General features: G+C 35.5%; 1 protein-coding gene and 1 non-coding gene across 2 annotated transcripts in view; one reads left to right on the top strand and one right to left on the bottom strand.

Moving 5' to 3' along the window:
• The window catches only part of CHIC2 (cysteine rich hydrophobic domain 2), a 44935-nt gene extending 23516 nt beyond the window's left edge, over window positions 1-21419 (bottom strand). The window contains exons 1-3 of the mRNA XM_044681269.1: window positions 20981-21419; window positions 2691-2745; window positions 2393-2548 (exon numbers count right to left, since the gene is read on the bottom strand). Coding sequence (XP_044537204.1) covers window positions 2393-2548; window positions 2691-2745; window positions 20981-21099 — 330 coding nt within the window. The 5' untranslated portion in view covers window positions 21100-21419. The remainder of the gene's footprint in view (window positions 1-2392; window positions 2549-2690; window positions 2746-20980) is intronic.
• LOC123253150 lies at window positions 650-761 on the top strand. The gene has a single exon (XR_006506540.1). It is a non-coding gene; the product is annotated as a U6 spliceosomal RNA (small nuclear RNA).
• Window positions 21420-22418: the final 999 nt, after the last annotated feature.

Raw genomic sequence — 22418 nt, 5'->3', positions numbered from 1 at the left:
ATTCCAAGTTATCTGAAAAGTTATTATGTGGAAGAGGAAATATTTATTTGTTCTACTTGGCCTCTAAAGACAAAACTAAGAGTAATTTACGTAAATTACAAAGAGACAAATTTAGTCTTGATATAAAGAAAAGTTTCCTAACAATGCTATCCAAAATGAAATGAGAATGTTAGTGAGTTTTCTAACTGAAGGATTTCACATAAAGTTTAGATGTCTATTTCTTGAGACATATTATAGAGGGAGTATACTTTTTCAGGTACCAGTTGGATTAGATGGCCTCTGAAGTTGCTTCCAAATGTAAAATTCCATCATTCTGTATTTCTACATCTCTTTATTTTATGCTTTGCTTGATACTGATGATCTGAAGATCTTTAAATAAAATTACCTCTGCAGTTATATTTATAATTGTGTATGGTCTTTTAAATAAATTTACTGTAAAACAGCATTTAACACCATTTAAATAATATTTAATAAGATAGCATTAAATGAGCTAAGCCAAAAAAATTATTTTGTTTCATGCTCTTTTTTAGATATGTCTCAAATACTATTTTACCTTTGACGTAATTTTCTTCCTTTAAAAAAAAAACCAGTTGCCAATATATATGGTAGCTCTGGTTCTACAAAATGAATTTTGCATGGTTTTGTATAAGTATTATGCTTGCTCTGACAGTACATATTTTAAAACTGTAACAATATAGAAAAAATTAACATGGTCTCCATCTGAGGATGACACACTTTGTAATCAGTCTTTCCATATTTCCTTTTATGTTTGTAGTCAAAAACTGCTCATTTCCTTTGACCACTAAACCAATGAATGTATCATTAGTCTTATGTCAGTTCCTTTTATAACTAAGGTTCTAGATTTCAGACCTTGATCTGATATACTTAATGCAAATATTTTCTCTCAATCTGTCTCTTCTTTTAACTTTAGCGATAATGTTTTTGATTACACAAAATGCTTTTATTTTTATTTAATTAAATTTAATCTAAATAAATTTATACTTCATTGATAAAAATGTCACTCTTTTTCAATTGAGAAAATATATTATTCTTTGTTCTTTTCATTTGTTTTTAATTTTATTTGTTTATTTTTAATTGATGATATAATCATTTTAGTGTGCTGACACTATTATTCTTTGCCATATAGTTAGCCAACATTTGCAGAAGTGTTTACTGAATACCAATTTTCTCCACTATTTCTAAGTGTAGGGTTAGAATCTTGAATGATTTCAATATAGTCACAAAAGATACCTTATTGAAGAGATCTTAATGCTGTTTTGTTCTACTCCCTTATTCTTTTAAATCAACAAAACAATACACAAAACACCATATCTTTCAGTCAATTATATGGCTGTGAAGATGTGGTCTGCAGTAAAAAAATATCCTAAGAAGTCTACTCATTTTATTTTCATATTTTCATTAAGAATGCGCTTGGATATATACATATATGAATCATTTTCATGAAGATTTTGTAGATATGCTGAATGTATTGTACAGATCTATGTTGACTTGAGATGCTTTTGTCTAATTCTCTATAGAATTTATCTTCTTTATCTTTTGCGATAGATGTTGGCACATATATTGGAATTATCTTCATAGTGATGGTTATGTTCATCACAATTACTGAAAAGTAAAAGGATCAAATATCCCAAGAAATTATGTCAGATCTGTGAGCACATGATGAAACCAACTACACAAATTTCTTTATTTGTTTCTCTAAGGAAAACTTTTGAGACATATTTCTAGTTTTGTTTATTCTGAGAATGTATATACTGAAGTGGTTTGGTTCTTTATTATCAAGTCACTGGTCAATGGACCAAGATCTTACATTTAGAATATAAACAGTTAAATTAATGCTTATAGAACATTTTTAAGCTGTATGTTTCTTGACACCCTTTTAAGTCATTCTACTAACATCGCCAAGGAAGCAAAAAAAGCTGCAATGAAGGCTGTTATGTATTTCTCTTTGCTCCATGTTATAGAATATAGTCAAAGACTTTAACACCTAATGTCCAGCCTAGTGATTCATATCTTCTCCATATTTTTGGATAGATTCGACCTCAGATACCAGTTACAAATAAAACATGGATCAAATAAGTTTTCATTCAATTTCAGTGTAACAAAGTCTCTGCATATATATGCTACACAACTACTTATAAGCAATTTGTATGTATTTAGACTATGATAAACAAATTTATTTCTATTATGGTGGTTTTAGATTTTAAACTATTAGGATTGCAATTATTTAACTTCATTTATGTTTATTATTCCTAATAACACTCTTCACTCAAAACTATTTAATATTACTATCAGTTACTGAAACTAAGAAACATAATATATAACAAGACATGCTTTCCTGATTGCAAATATATAAATATAAAATCCAACTTACTCTTTTACTGAGACAAATAACTGGCCACATACTGCAACCTAATGTACAGCAGCAACAAAGGCAACCACAAAGTAGCCAACGGACATTAACTGGAAGGTTCTTCTTAAGACAACTGTTAACTCTGTTGATGCTGGCTTTAAATTCTTCAGGTGCTACCTAAAGAGATGAAAAACAAAACACTAAAATATTAAAACTGAAAATATTTTCTACAATCATTAAAATTCAAATAAAAGTTTTTTGCAACAAGACCTTTAGTTGTATGGCTGACAAATATTATTTAAATAATTCTAGCACTCACTTTTCCAGTTAATGATGAAGGGAATTCTGATTCAAATTTGTTGCTCAGTCCAAATCTACGAAAATAAAAAGCATAAGAATAAAGTTATGGCATGATATTTCTGTGCCACCAAGACTCAACTTAGTAAAATCACAAGAATACATTAGCTGGCATTTTAAATATTGCTTTAAGTTTTACAAAATGCTATATATGTATATATAATTTTATCCTTGTAATAACTCTAAGATATAGCTCCTACAGATTTCACTTTTTCCTCATTTAAGAAATGAGGAAACAGGCTCAGAAAGATTAAGTGACTTGCCCATGGTCAAAGAGTTAGTCAGAAGATAATTGTATAAATTAAGAATGAAAGCTTAAATATGATACAGAAATGCTTCATTAATATTATACAATGTATTATAAGGCATTATGCTGGCAGGTGCAATAACCATTTGTACAACAAAAACCAGCTAGATCAGGAATTTTTATCTTTTTTGTGCCATGAACTCCCTGGGCAGTCTAGTGAAGCCTATGGACCCAGCTCAGAATGTTTTAAATGCATAAAATACATAGTATTACAAAGGAAACCAATTTTATTGAATTAGTTATCAAAATATTTTTTAAAAAACAAATTCATAGACCTCCTGAAATGTATTCATAGATCTACTAGGGGTCCACAGAGCTATGGTCAAGACTCCCTGGGCTAAATATTCATTAAATGGGAGTACATTAAGATACACTTACTCATTCATATTTGCTTTACCTTAAGAACTGACTTCAAACTTCAAACATTTTACATGATTATTGGGTTAGCAACCTTTTCAAAAGAAAAAAGTAAAAATAGGGAAGTAGGAAATTAGAGGGGGGGGGCAGGAATAAGTAAGGGAAAAATACAGAGTTAAAGAATACCAAATACTGCCTCAGTAATCATGGAGTATAAAGGGAGCTAGCTACCTCTTCTGAAGTCTTATCAGAAACAAAATGGTTGGGTATTAAAACACTGACGGAATTTTACCATTCTGGGAATACAAAACAACATGACAAATCACTTGGCTTCGTCAGCTTATTCTTGAATTCTTACTAGCCAGTCTACCAAAGAATCTCTATCAATAAGGATATTATTACTTTCTGCTGTTGAACTGCCATCATATAAGATGGTATGGAAGGAAAATGCAAGAATGTAAATACATCTGTTGGGAAATATATAATTATAATGACCAAGAAGTTTCTGGCCATTTCCTCCTGTCTTTGGAGGTCTAAGAGTATGGAAGATTACATACACTGTCAGATATCTGCGGATGTGTTAGTTTGTTTTAATTGATTTTTTTTCTTTTAAAATTCTTTTTACAAGGTAGGAGAGAAACATTTGGAAATAAAAGTGATATAAAAACAAAAGATGTCAATTAAAATCCTTTATCATTTGACATCTGGGGACATCTCTTTAAATGTTTAATAAACATTACTACAAAGTAAAACAAAACATGTCAGTCAAAATTGGTAATTGAAACAATTTTTGTACTATGGCATATGTCCCAAGGAGATTAAATTAAATCTAGTAACCATTCTTTATTTAGTGTTCTTTGAAACTCCATACTAATGGGCTTCTTCATTCTGAGTTAACATATAATGACAACTAATTAATAAAAACCACTATATAAGTCTGTTAAGTGATTGGAAAAATCAAAATGAGAAGTGTTGCACAGCTTTAAAATAAAGCATATTATGCAAGCATGAATCTTCCTTTTAAAATCTTTAGGAGCAAATTTATAAATTCATGTAATATACTTTTTAAAAAATCTCTAAGGGAACATATCATTTACCTAGCTAACTGCTTAAATGCTTAACTTCAGTTACATAACAGATTTCTGAAATAGGCATAATGTCTCCTGCACAATGCACAAAAATGACATGCAGAAAAGTAAGCAACTTTGAAGATAAAAAATATAATAAACACATTGTAATAGAAATTTAGAATTTATATAGCTCCAGTACTCTTATATTAAAAGGGGCACTGGCCTGAAAATCCCAAGGCCTGGATTTGAAACCTAATTTGACTATTAGCTTGTCTGTAACCTAGGGTAAATAATTTCTTCTCTTTAAGCCTCAGTTTCTCCATTTGTAATACAAAGGGGCTGGATAAGATGATCTTCTAAGTTCCCTTTTAGCTCTAACATTCTCATACCTTGTGTGCTCAACTTTGCACCTGCTCTCTTTATAACTATTTACTTATTAACCAATTTCTCAACATGATAGGTCAATATCAGTATCCCATTAACGAAAAAAGTCAGCTACAGGGTCAGTCCTGTTCAAAAGTAGAGCAGAAAGTTACTTCTTTAGTGAGATTGAGAAACTCCTTAAAGACAGGACTATGGCTTATACTTCCTTATAACCTACATAATATCCATTATACTGCCTGGGATAAAATAGGCACTTATTGATAATGATTTCTTACTTTCCAAATTTGATAAATATACTCCCCTCATAAAATAGTTCAAGGCCTGACATTCTCATTCTCTCCAGAAGGCTATGATCAAAATATGCCTTAATATATCATTCTAGGAAAATAATGCAGAATAATCATATTGTTAGTTGACATCTTGGAAGTTCAAAGTTGTCCTGAAAATATCAGCTATATGACAAATAAGTTACAACTGAAGGGGATGGATCACAGAAGGATAAGGAAGAGCAGGGGTGGGGAAATCTGGCATTGAGGTACTGGGCAGGAAGAGAAGGGAAAGCACTAACATGGGGCAGGAATGTTGAAAGTAAGCTTTACTTACTTTACTATTTTGCCTATTGCTGCCCCTGGTCATATAGAAAATCAGTGACAGTGGTGAAAGAAAAAGTCAATAATGGAGATGTATGTATTATAGGCCATGTACCAAATCTGGGTGTTCCCTCCAATGGCAAAGTCCTGAACAAGGAGAAAGCAAACTAAATTGAGAAGCATTCATTAATCAAAAAATCGAATTAACATTTATAGTCATAACAAACATACACTTTTCCTTTTTATAACATCTTTCCTGAAAAGTCATTTTCACAAGTCTAATTAATATTAAAAGTTTGTACCGCCAGTTTAGGAGTGGAATTATTTCTACCAAGAGGAATCTACGAAGGTGGAATATACAGTTTTTATAAATATAATTTTATTATATTAATAAAATTTATTGCTGCTTATTCCTAACAGCAAATGATATTCTCTCCTAGGTCACCTTGCAAGTGAAAACAACATTACCAGTTCAAGTTTTCACTTCTTTCTTGGTTTAAAGTAGGAATTACTTAAGTAAATTTGAGGACTTAATTCCAGACTTTTACATTAACACAAGAGGCACTTACAAATATATGGATTAAGTGTATATACATGCACAGATAAAGCCAGTGTTGGCTCAGTAGAAAGAATACTGGACCAGAATGAGGAAATCTAGGTTCTAATAGTGGCTCTACACTTAGTAGTCATGTGATCTTGGACAAGTCACTTCACCTCACACAAAGTCTCAAAGTTCCCATCTAAAAGCTGAGGTGGGATGTTAGGGGGCAGCTGAATGGCTCAGTGGATTGAGAGCCAGGCCTAGGGACAGGTGGTCCTAAATTCAAATCTGGCCTCAGACACTTCCCAGCAATGTGACCCAGAGCAAGTCACTTAACCCCCCCCTTTGCCTAGCCTTTACTGCTCTTCTGTCTTAGAACTAATACACAGTATTGATTGTAAGATGGAAAGTATGGGTCTAAAAAAATAAATGAATAAAAATAAAGGCTGAGGAGTCTGCCTTATGTGGGGTGAGGAAGGGGGTGAATTGCCTTATTTTTAATTCGTATATGGTATATACATTCACTCTTCACTGAAAAACATCTATCCCATCTAATAAGATAATTATGTGTATTCATGATACAAGCTGGGTGGTATCAAAATAGAGATGTCTATAAATATTAGTGTAAGTTAACTGGTTACTGCACATTAAGATCATAGGTTTGATCCCCACATAGACCTGTCAATCAAGAAACATTTATCAGGCATCAATTATGTGCCAGGCATAGGGGATAGGAATACAAAAACCTCTGTCCTAAGGAGCTCCATTCTTTCAAAGGAAATACTTGCTTATGTAAATAAATGCAAAGTAATTGGGGGAAGAAGGGAGGAACAAAGGAGGACAGGATCAGGAAAGGAAGTATAGTGACACTAGAGTTGAGCTTTGTTGAAGATATAAAAGGCAGAGAAAAGGAAGAAGTGCATTCCAGGTATGGGGGGGACAGCCTCTATAACAGCACAGAGAAATGAGATTGAATGTAATTTAGGAGTAAATAAGGTTGAACCACAGAGTACATGAAGAGGAATAATAAATCTACAAAGGAAAAATGGAGACAACTTGTAAAAAGGCTTTGAACGGAGTTTGTATTTTATCCTAGAGACAGTAAACAGGGCACCACTGGACCTTATCAATCTGGGATGCATCATGGTCCAAAATATATGTTAGGAATATCACTCTGTTCTATCCAGAGCAAGGCTATACCTTTAATCTTTAACCTGTTCTAAAAGGTATATCAAGTAAGAATAAGTACATATGGCCTAGAGCTACCCAGTACAATATGTTCCTACCACAAAAAAAAAAAAAAGTCAAAGCACTTCAAAACTATTTGGGGTCACTGGTGACATTTTTATATAGAAAGAATAGCATATTTAATTTCTTAACTACAAGGATAAGGATTTGGAGATTACTTTGATTTACAGATGAGACATGGAGGGGGTGGTCCAGACATGTTTTAGTGTCTGAAGAACTAGGAGGTTATATATCTAGCACTGCCAATGTGCATCAGAGGCAGAACTTGACCCCAAGTCTTCTTGACTCCAAAGCTATCCTTCTATCTACAGAGCCATACTGCCTCTATAGTGTGTCATACTAGGCAAAATGTTAAAATGATCTTATTGTGAGCTCCTTGAGTACATAATCTTTTAAAAATGTGTATTCGATATTTAACATTGAACATAAATACAAAGAACTAAATTTGCTTAGTGACTATGTTTAAAGTAAATTTACATTTAAAGTAAAAAATCTCATAAAATAAATATAGCATTGTAAAAGTCACTCTAAATCCTCAAAGGTTTCTTAATTAATCAATAAAAATTTTTTTTTAAAAAATCTCTAAAGGAAATCTTTGTCTCTTTGTTCTAATTTATTTTTTCTTAATGTGAACACAGTGTATACACTCCCTTTCTAGTAGTTCTGTTTTTACTTTACAATATTTCATAAGTCTTTCCAGATTTCTTTGTGTTCTTCATACAGTTTAATCTTAACTGAAGTAAGGTACCCCATTACAATAATGTACCACAATTTATTTAGCTGTTTCCCTATTGTTGAACAATTAGGTTCTTTGAAGTTTCCTGAAATTACATACAATAATGCTATGAAAATCTTTCAACAGGTATCTTATAAAAAATCATTTTCAGGGTATATGTCCAACAACAGAATTACAGGACTAAAGAGTATGATTATTTATCTAGCTTTAACATCAGATAACCACACTGCTCTCCAAAAAGACAATCTGCAATTCCACCAGCAGAGAATGAATGCACCTACTTCTATAACCCCAACAATACTGAACTTCTTTGCTTTTAATTGTTATTGCCCATTTGATGGATATGAAATGGTACTTCAAAGTTGTTCAAATTGCATCTCTGATTATTTTTGCAACTGATTACTAACACCATGTTTTCTCTCTTAAAAACTGAACAGAATTTGACCTTTAATCAATTGTGCAAGTTGCCACTATGACGTTTTTTAAATTTCTAATGTATTTCATATGACATTTTTATCTGTCATGTATGCCACAAAATGTTTTCCCAATCTATTCAGTGTCTTATTTTTATATCCTCAGTAGTTAGCATAATGCACAGAAAATATTTAACAAGTGTTTTTCAAGTATATGCTTTGGCAGAGGTTTAGGAAGCAGGCTACTGCAGATTTATAAAACATTTTAAAGAAACCTCTCTCCATAACCTCAGAAGCTCCCATGGATTTTACTATCATCTCTATGCAGATGACTCCCAGACCTATAGATCCAGATCCATTCTCTCCAAGTTTCAGTACTGAAATCACCAACTGCCTTTGATCCAATGATCTAGGCTTCCTTGCTGCTCAGAATAAAATATTCCATTTCTTGGCTCTGGGCATTTTCTCTAACAGCTCCCTGATACTTCCCACACTTGCCCCTCTTCATCTCTATGTACATCTTCCTTGGCTTTCTTTAAGTACTCACTAAAATTAATCTTCTACAATAAGTTCTATCCAATCCCTCTTAATTCTAGTGTCTTCCCTTTGGTAATTATTTCTTATCTATAATTATAGAAATTATACATGTTTATTTGTTGTATCAACTTGAAATCTGGAGACCCCAATTCTGCCCTTGTCCCCTGAGAATTCACCCTGAGAGAGGTCTCAGACTTACCAGTTTCAGATTGAACAATAGACCTTAAAGTTGATAATCCCAGTTTAGGTAGGGCTAGCAGACCTAAAATACTAAGTACTCTTTTAGTCCTGGAAGTTTCCCCTATTGTATCATATCCTTTTAGTGTCTACTGTAAGTAAGCCATTCCCTGATACCCCAGCCTCTGACTAAGGTTTCTTTCCCAAGCCTGTTTGGCAACCTGTCAGTGTATAGTTGGGATCTCTCATTTCCTTGTAGTCATGGTAATGTTAATCAATCATACTTGCCTCTCCTTAGTTCCTCAAATAGTATATAAGTTCCCCAAGTTCTATTGTTCCCTAGAGAATCATCTAACATGATGATCCTCTCAGAGATACTGTTGCCAGAGCCTTTAGCTCTATGTGATTTTTAGGCACTTGACTCTGTGTAGCAGCAGAATATTGAACACTATCTCTTTCCTGATTAAAGACTTGGTTTTTCAGACTTTAGTAGTTCTGTGTTTTTCCCAATTAACAGTTGTCTCCCCCATTAGACTGTGAGCTCCTTTAGGGCAAGGACTATCTTTTGCCTTTTGTAACCCCACCATATAGCAGTGTCCAGCATATAGCAGGCCCTACACAAATGTTTATTGACTGGTTGCCTATTAGATACTTCTAGCTGGATGTCCGAGACATATCTTCACCTCAATATGTCCTATACTAAACCCATCATTCCCCCTCTAAACCTTTCCCCTCTTGCAAACTTTCCTATTTATGTCAAAGAAATCACATCTTTCCCATGTCTCTGGTTCATAAACATGGCATTATCTTCTACTTTTCAATCCAATATAATCGTCAAAATCTTGCCATTTCTACTTTCATATCTAATACCTTCTCTCCACTCACACATCCACTCCTTTATTTTAGATCCTATTGCTGCAACAACTTAATAATTGGTTCTCCTTGTCTCAAGTCTTTCACCATTCTATTCTACCCTATACAACTACTGCCAAAGTTTGATTTTCCTTAAGCCCAGACCTGAACATAAAACTCACTACTCATTTAAACTCCAGTAGCTTCCAATTAATTACCTCTAGTGTCAATTCCTATGTTTAATTTTTTTAAGTCCTATATAACCTGACCCCAACCTATCTTTTCAGCTCAATGGACATTATTCTATAATCCAGTCAAACTAGCCTTCTGATTCCTCACTCAAGACACTCCATATCTCCCTTTTCTGTGCCTCTAAACTGGCCATCCCCCTTAAAGCCTGGAATACACTTCCTCCTTTCCTTGAATTCACAGAAGCCTCTTTTGCTTTTAAAATGTATTTCAGGAATCATTTCTTCAACATGAAGCCTTTCCTAATCCCTACTGGTCCAGTCATCCCTCCCAAATGACCTTATATTTACCTCCTGTGTGTGTGTGTGTGTGTGTGTGTGTGTGTGTGTGTGTACACACCCATATATATTTAAATATACACCTGTTATTTTATAAGTGTATGTCTATCTCCACCTATACAGGTAGAAATCCTCCATGATTTAGGAGATAATTTCTGTGGTTAAAAAAAATAATCAACTGTTGTACAATCTTAATGATGAACTTGTCTGAGCCTAAGTAGACTCATCCATCTAATGACAGACATCTCTTGCACAAGATGGCAATCTTTCTAATCTCCTATGATTAGCTAAAGTTAGCATTTTCTTTGACGGACCCTTGGCAAATCCAAGGTTACCTCTATGCCACCTTAAGAATCAAAGTAGGACTTTAGTGGAAGAGTCAAATATTTGGCAGATTAAAATGACTACATTTAATGTCCAGAGGGACATGGGTTCAATTGATTTAACTTATAACTAGAAAAATTGTTATGCCAGAGCATTAGGAAAAGTACTTGTGTTTTATATGGTCTTTAAGAGTAAAATTTCTCATGAGAAATAGCTTTGATTTGAAAGAATGATTTCATCTTATGTTGTCAAAATCATTCCTTTTTAAAAAATAAATCCCAAAAAACATTTACAAGTAAACATCAGAAAGGATGAATATCAGAACATAAAAAAAATCGGAAGAGTACTGCATACACAGGAAGTCCTTCATTAGAATAAACAAGGGCTGCTTTACAACTTTAAGTAAGATCAAAGGTTTTAAGACATAGGATTGAAGTATGTACAATGTATAGAGCACTAGACATGGAGTCTAGAAGATGCCAGTTCAAATAGTGACTCAGACACTTACTAGCTGTGTAACCCCAAACAAGTCACTTAACCTCTCTCAAACTCAGTTTCCTCATCTGTAAAATAGGTATAGTAATAGCACCAACCTCTTCCCAGGGATGCTGTGATAAAATGAGATATTTGTAAAGTGCTTTTCAAACCTTAGTGTTACATAAATGCTACCAATTATTAAGATTATTTATAAAATACAATCTAAATCAAATACAAAGGTAGGTTATCTGTACCATTATTTAATATTCTATAAGAAGCATAAACTCAATGTCTAGGGTCACCACTTTGGTTGATGTCTCAATGACAAAAAGTATGTTCTCAAAAAAGGGCTTTTTCAGTCAGTCTGGCACATAATTTTACTTCCACAAATGGGCAAAAGCAGTTTTTTTGTCCCATCGACTGTCCCAAAAAAAAATGTTTTATGCTGGTGGGGGAGGAGGTAGGAATGGTAAGAATTAAAATAATAGGGTAGAGGGCAGCTAGATAGCTCAGTGGACTGAAAGCCAGGCCTAGAGACAGGAGATCTTAGGTTCAAATTTGACCTCAGACACTTCCTAGCTATGTGATCCTGGACAAGTCACTAAACCCCCACTGCGCAGTCCAGTGATGGAGTTTTAGAGATGGAGTGCTAAGCCCCTCCCCCACCCCACCTCCCAGAGAGTCATGCCCCTCCCCCACAACATGCTGGGTATGTCCCCCTCTTACCCGACATAGAGGGAGGGAAGAAGTGCTTCCATTGGGATGCTGGGTGGAGGAGTGGGGGGAAGTGAGGAATGTCCTCAGTCAGTGTAGAGAGGGGGAGGGGAGTTGCCACCTTACCGGCTGTGTGTTCCCATTGGTTGCTGGGCAGATGGGTCAGGTGTGGTGGAGAGAGGGAGAGGAAGAGCTCCACCTGAGTCCCTCTGCCTTTCTAGCAATAAACTGGGGGGAAAGGGAACCTACATGCCCACAGAGAATTCTCTGTGCCATCAGTTCACCATCACTGGCCTACCCCCTTACCATTCTGTCTTGGAACCAATACACAGTACTCACTCTAAGACAGAAGGTAAGAGTTTAAACAAAAACAAAACAAAAAAAAGGTAACAAAAGTGACCACTGCCACAATACCAAAATTCCTCAAGCACCTTCAGGGCAATCATATTATCTGAGATTGAAATAAAATATACTTGTCTATCTTCATATTAGTGCATTATCCCTCTTATCCAAAGATCAATTATTTGTTGTCTATTACAGTCCAGAAATAAGGAGTAAATAAAAGTACATCAAATACATACATGTGTGCAATAATGAAGGATATGACTTTGCTTGGCACATAATAGGCACTAAATAAATGTTTGCTGAATTGACACTAAAAAGCTCTTGCAATTTACTTTCAAGCTCTTAGACCAGTAATGGCAAACCTTTTAGAGACCACTTGCAGTGACCCATCAAACCCCAAAACTTCGAGCAGTGTCCCATTCCCCACCCCCAACCAAGTGCCCTCCCACCTCTCCCACCACCATTACCCCACACCTCCCCTCCTACCTTATCCCAGACAAGGGAGGGAGAAAGGGAAGGAAGTAGCCTGAGCACTCCACTCAAGGGAAAGAGTAAGTGCAGACAAGTGGGGAGGCACATGAAGAAAGGGATGGAAGCAGCTCCACCAGAGTCCCTCTGCCATTATAGTAACTAACCCTGCCAGGGACAGTGCTCTAACCACAGAGAGGTCTCTGCATGCCATCTTTGGCACACATGCCATAGGTTCACTATCATGGCCCCAGACCCTCACTTACCCTATTTACCCTAACAATGGACATATTTCTCATACACTTGGTTATCTGGTTTCCTAGTCAACAGGAATGAGGGAAAAAGATTTCTAAATTAAAATTGAGAGTAACAAGAAATGAAGGCTAAATTAGGACAGAGCAGGAAAACTACACCCCCAAAAAGAAACCTGAATTCAAAAACAATAGCATAGAGGCAAAGTGCCCTACTTAAAAAAGTCCCCTGAAGGCATCACTATATTACAGCAAAATATTTAAAAATCAGTAATAGATTTAGAGCTGCCAGGGACCTTTGAGGTCGCTTAGCACTACAACATTCATTTTACTCATGAGAAAATTAAGGCTAATATGTTAATTAACTTGACTAACATATCAAAAGCAAGGAACTGGAACCTAGGACCACTGAATACAAATGCAGTACTTTTTTTTCCTATGAAGCATGCTGCCTCCTCATGACTGGAAGTCTTCAAGATAAGATTAAATATAGCATGTAAGATAACAGGAAATTATATATTATGTAGGAATATTTCCATTAAAATAGTTGACATAAATTTTTGTCACTTCTTCAAAATAATCCTATGTAGCCTTGAATATCTCTTGGGTCTCTTCCAGCTTTAAAATTTTACAACTATGAAAAACTATTAAGTTTATTGGGAAAAATCAAACTACATGGAACATCTATTTCCAATGATGTCAGTTCAATGAGGCATTATTGTACTAGGCTTAGACAACATATAAGATAAGACAAAGATCTATCTAGAATTTTATAAATAAATCCTGAGAAAAACAATGGCAAAGTCATCTTAGAAAACACTAACTAATATATTTCACAAAAGAAGCAATTGCTGCTACATCTGTCACACCTACACTTAACACTTAAGAATTAAGTTTCTCAGGTAATAGCTTTATAAAAAGTTATAAATTTATCCTAACAGAAGACTTTTAGTACATTAATTGGAAGATTCTCTTCTAAGTTTTTCATTTTTATTCAAAGCTCTTAAGTATTTGACTTGTTAGAAATAAATTACAATGTTAAGACTACCAGAAAAGAGCTAAAATTAAAAGGCTTATTCTAAAATAATATACTTGATTAATTACTTATTAGTAATAAATAATTAAATGTAATTTACTTTTCAAAATTTAATCACTTTATTTCACATAGCTGTTCATATGGAATTTTTTTTTTTAAAACCCTTACCTTTCTGTCTTGGAGTCAATACTGTGTATTGGTTCTAAAGCAGAAGAGTGGTAAGGGTGGACTATGGGGGTCAAGTGACTTGCCCAGGGTCACACAGCTGGGAAGTGTCTGAGGCTAGATTTAAACTTAGGACCTCCCCTCTCTAGGCCTGGCCCTCAATACACTGAGCTAACCAGCTGCCCTCTGGAATTTTTAAAGTCTTGTTAGTTTCACTTCTCTTATCAAGTGTGAGTCCAATACTGCAATATTTGAGCTACAAATATTATAGGGCATCTAAAATTCAAATATAATAACTTTCCTTCAGAATTTCCCACTTATAAAACTTCCTCAAACATTCAAAACTTTGAGCCCCTAACAATAATGGTCTATTGGAAAAGGCCTAGAGTATTTTAATGTTGTTTGGCATATGAAAAATCTAAATTAATTTGTCTCATTTCAATTGCATTTTTATTACAATATACAATGGTTTAATCTTTTAACATGATTTTATATTATAAAACTCTTGGGCTTTAGTGCATTTTACAAAAGATAATGTTTTCTGACCTGGTTTGGAAGACCACATTATATTTCCAATTTCAAATATATATAATTCCCAAAGTCTTGAAACAAAATTAAATTGAATTAATTTCTTAAAACTAAATATATATTTTGGGGGCAAGGTATAAGAATTATAGGAAGAACTGGTTAGGCAGAACAGGTTTCAGCTCTCAAACACCAGACATTCCATCAGTTATGTTGGAATATGGAAATTTTCAAGCCAATCAAAGTAGCCACTGCCTTGATCTAACTATTAATATGTTAACAACTTTTGTAAAGTCAACAGATATACTCTGATTTTATTATGCTTCTGGGCAGCAAGTCATGTCCATTGGATTCAGAGAATAGTTACCAAATCTTTTCAAGTTATGTTTGTTATTATATTTGTTATCTCTGAACTAGTCACTGTATACCTATGGAGAGGAGAGAGTGAGTGGAGAGAGGCTCCAAATTAAATTATGAAAAATTCTTTGGGCAGATGAAGAATTGATGAAGGTTAGGAGTAGTGATTTTTAAGAAATAATCATACTTGAGTACAAAATCAAAAAGGAAAATAAAACAAAAGGTATTGAGCATAAAACTCAGCAAAAATGGCATTCAAATCCATGACTGGGTTCAAATTAGAAGCCAAAGATCTTATAAAGCCTTTAGTTTGATTCTGATTTATGAAGATGAATAAAAAGATATGGATAAGGGGCAATTGAGTGGCTGAGTGGATTGAGAGTCAGGCCCAAAGATGGGAGGTCCTGGGTTCAAATTTGACTTCAGACACTTCCTAGCTGCATGACCCTGGGCAAGTTACTTAATCCCCATTGCCTAGCCCTTACCACTCTTCTGCTTATTGGCTCCAAGATGGAAGGTAAGGGTTTTAAAAAAAATATGGATGGAAGAGAGGAGGACTAAATAACAAAATAGCATGGCTCTTACCATAATCTACAAAAAAAAGCACCAGATTTAGAGAGGACTAGAGGTTAACTTCCAACTATGTCACTAATGTGCTACCTGGAGCAAGTTGCTTGCCTTTTCTAGGCCTCAAGTTCTCATCCATCTCTAAAACTACAAACCTATAACTGAGAATATGGACCACATCTTAACCTATCTTTGTATATTCCTTAACACCTGTGATAGTGTACTGCATATTCTAGGTGCTTAATAAAAAACGTACACACATCTATTTTAATGAGAATAAAGCTGCATTAGTCAAAAATACGTTAACCAGTTACTTCAGAGTGCTGATAAGGAAGTATAACTATGACCACAGAATGAAACATAAACTTTCAGGTACAGTATAATCTTTTTTTTGGTTGCTTGACTACTTATTACAAGGGAAGGCCCTATGGAAGAAGGTGGGGTCTCATCAGGAAGAAGTAGTAATGCAAAAAAGAAATCATCAGAAAGACTTTTTTTTAAAGAAAAAGTACATTAACAACTTCTCCCAAAGTAAATAATTATCTTTTGTGTAACAATAATGCCAGAAGGAATCTTGAAAACTTTGGTCAATCTTCAAAAATCTAAGAAGACAACAATCAGACTCCAGAAATGTTTATCTTTTAGGTAACTGAAGAATGGCACAGGCACAAAAGTCACTATGTACATTTCAAAATGACAAAAATGATACTTTTGTTTTCCCTTCTTTGCTGTTCTTTCCCATGGAATACATATTTTCAGTGATGCTTCTACTTTGGAACTACTTCATTAATGAAACTGAAATACATTTCTGATGTCAAAAAGAAAACATTCAGGCAGGAAACAATTTTTCAAGTGTGCTGATGAGGAAAGAACAAAAGGTGAATGTGAGGTGCTATCAGGTTTAATGAAAACCACAGTGGAGTATATTTTATTTATGTTACACTAGACATTTTATAACATGATTTTTGAAACAAAAGGGGGAAAAGCAGAATATTGCATATAATGTCAAATAAAGTCACTGTACTTGGCTTTAAATGTCATTTGTTACAAGGGAAGGCACCTGGAGGACTGGGGGCAGCAAGGGGGCAGTGATTGATATCTGGAAATCATAATATAAAATGAAATAGATTAAACTTTTAAAATATAAAAAAGTAAACTATCTTTGCACATCTTCACCATTATTTAATAATGTCTATAAGTTCTAAGTGTGATTTACAAATAAAAATAAAGTGGTACTACATTTACATTAAATTAGACATGGAATAGGAATAGTACAGTGAGAAAATACAAGATTTACACTAATAAAGAAATACAAATGAAAACAACTCTAAAGTCCCATTTAATACCTATCAAATTGGCAAAACTGACAAAATAGGCAAATGGCAAATGCTGGAGGAGTTTTGTGGGAAACTAGGTCAGACAATATTCACTATTAACAGAGCTATGAAATGGTACAGCCATTTTTAAAAGTAGTTTGGAACTATGCTTCAAAACTTATTAAACTATACATATCCTTTAACCCAGCAATATCACTACCAGGTCTATAACCCAAGCATGATCAAAGAAAGAACAAAAGGACACATGTGTACAAAAATATTTATAGTAGCTCTTTTCATGGTGGCAAAGAATAAGAAACTAAGACTATATCCATCAGTTGGAACTAAGACTATATCCATCAATTGGAGAATGGCCAAATAAGTTATGGTACATAAATATGATGGATTATTACCATACCATGCTTAGAACAGTATATATCTCATAGTAGGTAGTTAATAAATGTTTATGGCATTTATACTGTAGTATGCTGAAAGAAATGATAAAGGGGAAGAAAAAAATGGCAAGACTTGTATGAAATGATGCACAATGAAGTGACAAGAACCAGAAGAACAATTTATACAAAAACAATACTATATAAACAATAAGACTTAAAAAAATCTTGATCAATGCAATGATTAACCACAAATTCCAAAAGTCTCATGATAAAATGTGTTACCCACCTCCTAATAGAGAGGTAATGGATTCAGAGTACACATTAAGATATTTATAGTTGGACAGAGATATGTATGTATTTATATTATATGTGTGTATTTGGACAAGACCAATATGGGAATTTACTTTGCCTAAATATTTCTTATAAATATTTACAAATTTTTTTGTTAAAAAAATTTACAAATTACAAATAATTACAAATATTTCTTAAAAAGGCTTTCTTTTTTTTGGGGGGGGGGGATTGTGGTGGAACAGATTCTGAAAAAAAAAAAAGTACCGGATGTATAGCAGAAGATCTGAGGTTCAAATCCTAAGGTGTGTGAAAATTACAAATTCTTTGATATTTTAGTTTACTCATCTGTAAAATGAAAGAGTTAGACTACATGATACCTTAACTCTGATATAATGAAATTAGATTAAACCAATAAAATATTACAAGAAAACTATGAAATATATTATAGATCTCCATATCTCATTTATTACCCATCCATACTAAAAAAATCATTTTCAATACATTTAAGTTTAAATTCATTCAAGTTAGTCAAAGGAAACTGTCTATACAATGACTTGGTAAAATGAGTAATGAGTTCAATTACTTAGTTTTTTCACTCTAAGGTCTTATTTCTACTTGAATTAAGAAAAGTTACATGTAATCAGTCATAACACTGAGAGAAGACTCTACAAAATGCATTTCTAACTCTAGATGCAATTGACATCTGTTAAGTATCTATCACATTAAGATGTCAATCAAGAGAACACATTCTTCACGAATTCCTATAGTTTTTAAACCAACTCATGAAACACTAAGTAATCAACTACTTTATATACATATACAATATATATATATAAGACATATATAAAGTATTTTGTTTGGCACTAAGGACAAAAACAATCCAAAGACAAAGTACCCTGCCTTTAAGAAACTTATATTCCACTGGGGAATACAACATATACAGATAAGGAAATAAGTGTTAGGAGGAAGATAATACTAATATATGGGGGGCAAAAAGAAATTAGGAAGGATTCCCACTGGAGGTGACAAAAAGCTAATTCTTTAGGGAACTAAGTACTTTAAAACTCAGTTTAACCTCACAACTATATTCTAGAGATAGCAAACTAAAACTCATTTAAGATAATATTAGTGAGTTATGAGTTATTTTATACTTAGAAGCAGCAATTCTGCTTCCTAAGTACCACTCTAAATCAAAATTCCTCAAAATGGAAATAAAGATAAACCACGAGAGAAAGAAACAACAGAGTTCTGGGGGATGGGTTTCCAATCTGGAACTGCTTTGCTATTTTTTGGTAGAATAAACTTCCTCTTCTGGACCTGTACTCTTTCACTCTCTTTAAGACTGCACCCTTCCAAATAATCAATATTTAATCAAAATCACCTACTATTTTGTTCTCAACCCTGTTCTTTACTTACCACCTTCTCCCAATATACCTTGCTTTTCTTTCAATCAGATTGCCTCTTCCCTCCCAGTTATAAAGCCTGGATAGAAGAGGCTATAAGTAAGAAAAATTATTCTACTACTTCTAAGTTTCAAGGAAATTCTTAATGCAAGAAAGACTGTATGGACTGGAGGTATAAAAAGGTTTGGGAGCCATTACTCTGAGCAACTGTATCTATCTACTTAACAAGATTGTTGTGATAAATAAATAACATGTGTAAAATCAACTGTAAACTAGAAAGCTATATCATAGTATGGAAAAAGTTTAAAGATTCTAAGGTTTTTAAAAAATTACAAGGGTTTTAAGTGTCAGAGGTTACAATATTAAAGATGTACTGTGATGCGATGTAGGAGTATTTATTACATATGTAATTTGTTATGTTTATTACTTTTGCTGGTATACTAGTTACATGATTTATCCACAATTAATTGCGGAAAAACATTACATATTGTAATGGTACCTAGGGATGGGAAGTGACAGTTCCTATGCAATGTAAACTCGGTAAACTAACTGGTGCCAAAACCAGAGTATTACAAAAGCACACCCAAACAAGATAGTCTTCTAACTTGTTGAGAAATACTGATTTTTGCTAATAATGATAAGTCTGAAATCTATTTGTTAAAAATTAAAGTTAGTACTCTATTCGCTAAATTACAAAAAGTAATAAAAATTATTTTAAAGTATATTAATCATTAATAGGTACTCATGCAAAAAGCAAATTAAAGAGCTAACTAATAAATATTGCACTTGATCTGAGGATCTGAGAGAACAAGCACTTATTTATTAAGTGCCTACTATGTGCTAGGCTCAGGGATAAATGCTTTATATCTCATCTGATTCGTAATGGAAAAGAATAAAAATGTTCCAAGTTGTACATAACTGTACTTTTCAGGTAAACATTACAAAACTTCCTACTTCCGGACAGCTCATTATTTGGTTCAAGTGTTCACATTCCTATATTAGTCACAATTCTAGAAGACTGCTTTTTACCCCTTATTGTTTCTCTACTACATAGATGTTAAATGTTGCCTGCTGGAATTTCATTAAACTTTATAAAATGAGATTCAAGTATATACTAAAAACGAATGGATGGCAGAGTTGGGATTGAGAGAGAAGCCACAGGTACTTCGACTGAAGAAGAATGGACAGCAATTTCAGCAAGGTTGTCTACATTCAACTAAACTGGACGTTTAGGTTTGTTTATTTTTCTTAATTGTTTAGAGATTCTAGTTACCTTCCCAGATTTTAAGCAGCATGTACATTCAAATCCATGAGTAAGCACAGGATCTTGAGAGGTTTTGCGCAGAGAATCCCTGGCATGCTTTAAGAAACTAGGAACCCCCTTGCAGTCTCTGTGTCTCTCTTTGACATGAAACACTCAAGATTAAGATTTAGTGCCCTTATGTCCATTTCTACACAGCCTGAGCCACATGTCACCGGACACAAGGAAAAGAAACCGAGGTTAGGGAGAAGAGAAACCAAGAAGGAAGGAAATGACCAAACCAAAGAACTGCTTGCCAGACCAAGGTGGAAGTAAGAATGTATAAGTAAGAGAAACCTTCTCTGCTGGGTTTTCAGTGACATTGAAGCCCGTAGGACCTGCGGGAAAGGAATAGGAAGGAAGAAAGAGAGAGAGGAAAGAGGGGGAGAGAAGGAAAAGAAGGAAGGAGAGAGGAAGAAGAAAGGGGGAAGAGAGAAAGAGAGCGTTCAGGGAAGGCAAATCCCTGCTCTTCCTGGTCGCAAGCCCAGGCCAGAAGGCCCCGGATGGGCGTCGCGGGGAGGGGCCCCGCCGCTGCCCTCCACCTCCCCGTCCTTTCCCGCACCCTCCTCCGGGCCTTACACGGTGACGTGACCGGAGCCGCGAACCACCACGGGATCCGGCGAGTACTTCAGCAGCTGCTCTTCCAGGGCCCTCTCCTCGTCCTCCTCCTCCTCGTAGATCTCATCAAAATCCGCCATGCTGAGGCCTCGCAGGCCCTCCCCCTCCCCGCCCCGGCCCAAGAAGGGCTAGAGTCCCGGGGCTGGAGTGAGAGAGCGGCGGAACGGTGAAGGGGAGAGTCGAGGCCGCCGCTACCTCAGGCGCCCAAGGTGGGGTACGGCTCAGCTCGCTTAACTCCCTCGCTGGCTCTCCAGGGGTACTACAGTGGGGTAGACGGAGTCCCAGTCGTCAATGCAGCCGCCATTACCATCAGGCCATAAAGACACACAATGTCAACATCCGCTCCGTGGACTACACCTCCACCGGGGCCGCCGCCGCCGCAGCCGCAGCAACTAAGGCAACCACAGCAACAGCGGAGCCACCCGCAGCGGGAGCTGCGGCCTAAGGCATCGCGAGACTTGGCGGACAGTCAGACCAGGGGGCGAGCGAGTGGGGCGGGCACACGCGCGTGCGCGCGGGCGCTCTCTAGTCTCGCTCTCCACGTCATCCTTCCCTTTCCTCGGGCACGCGACCAACTCGCTAGTTCTTTGCAGTTTCTTCGGCTTCCACGTTATTCTCTCCTGCTTCCAAAAAGCCCAAGCAACTTCTTGGACTCTGCCCCGCTAAGATCTTGTCAGGAGGTGGAGGCCTTCAGGAAAAGGAGGAAGGGAAAAGAGTGCTTGTAGCCTAGTTGGAGAAGACCTTGACTTTGGACTTCAGAAGATGAGGGGGAAGGGAACCTATTGGCCCAGGTGGAATACCTGACGGCCAAGCCGAGTAACCCCTTCTCCGCCCCACCTCCACCTCAACACAAGAGCGAGGGAATAGCCCTAACCCTGACTGCCAAACCCAAGGCTGCAAGCATACCCCGTTGGGTCAGATTACAATAGGGATTTCTGAAACTGCCACAGATTGCTGTGATCTCTAAACAAGACAGCTCGTCTCATTGTTGGTTTCCAGACTGGGACAGTTTTGGAAGTCTGCCCCTTTGACAGACGCTATGGTTCTACAGGAGGCCCCGGGCAAAATCCGTCAAACAGCTTCACCAGCTTATACAAAAGAATTTTCCGGCCTTTCACCCACCTCCTAGAGTATTACCTCTTGAGGGGTCTCCTCCTTCCCAGGCCCTTCTTCAATAACTACTGCAAGGAAAAGTACAAAAATACGGGGTGTCTCTAAAGTCTTAATGAAGTTTTAAACTGCTGGAGCTTAAAGACTTGGAACACTGTACAAACTATCCCTGCCAAGCATTAGTAAAGATCCAAAAAAGAATTTATCCTCTATATAGGGAATTGAATACTAGATCCAAATCAGGAAAACCTGAGTTTACATTGTGCTTCAGATCTTTACTAGTTGTATG

Source organism: Gracilinanus agilis, chromosome 6 (genome assembly GCF_016433145.1).
Source record: "Gracilinanus agilis isolate LMUSP501 chromosome 6, AgileGrace, whole genome shotgun sequence".
NCBI lineage: Eukaryota > Metazoa > Chordata > Mammalia > Didelphimorphia > Didelphidae > Gracilinanus > Gracilinanus agilis.
Note: the sequence above shows the minus strand (reverse complement) of the source record. Positions and strands in the feature narration are given on the sequence as shown.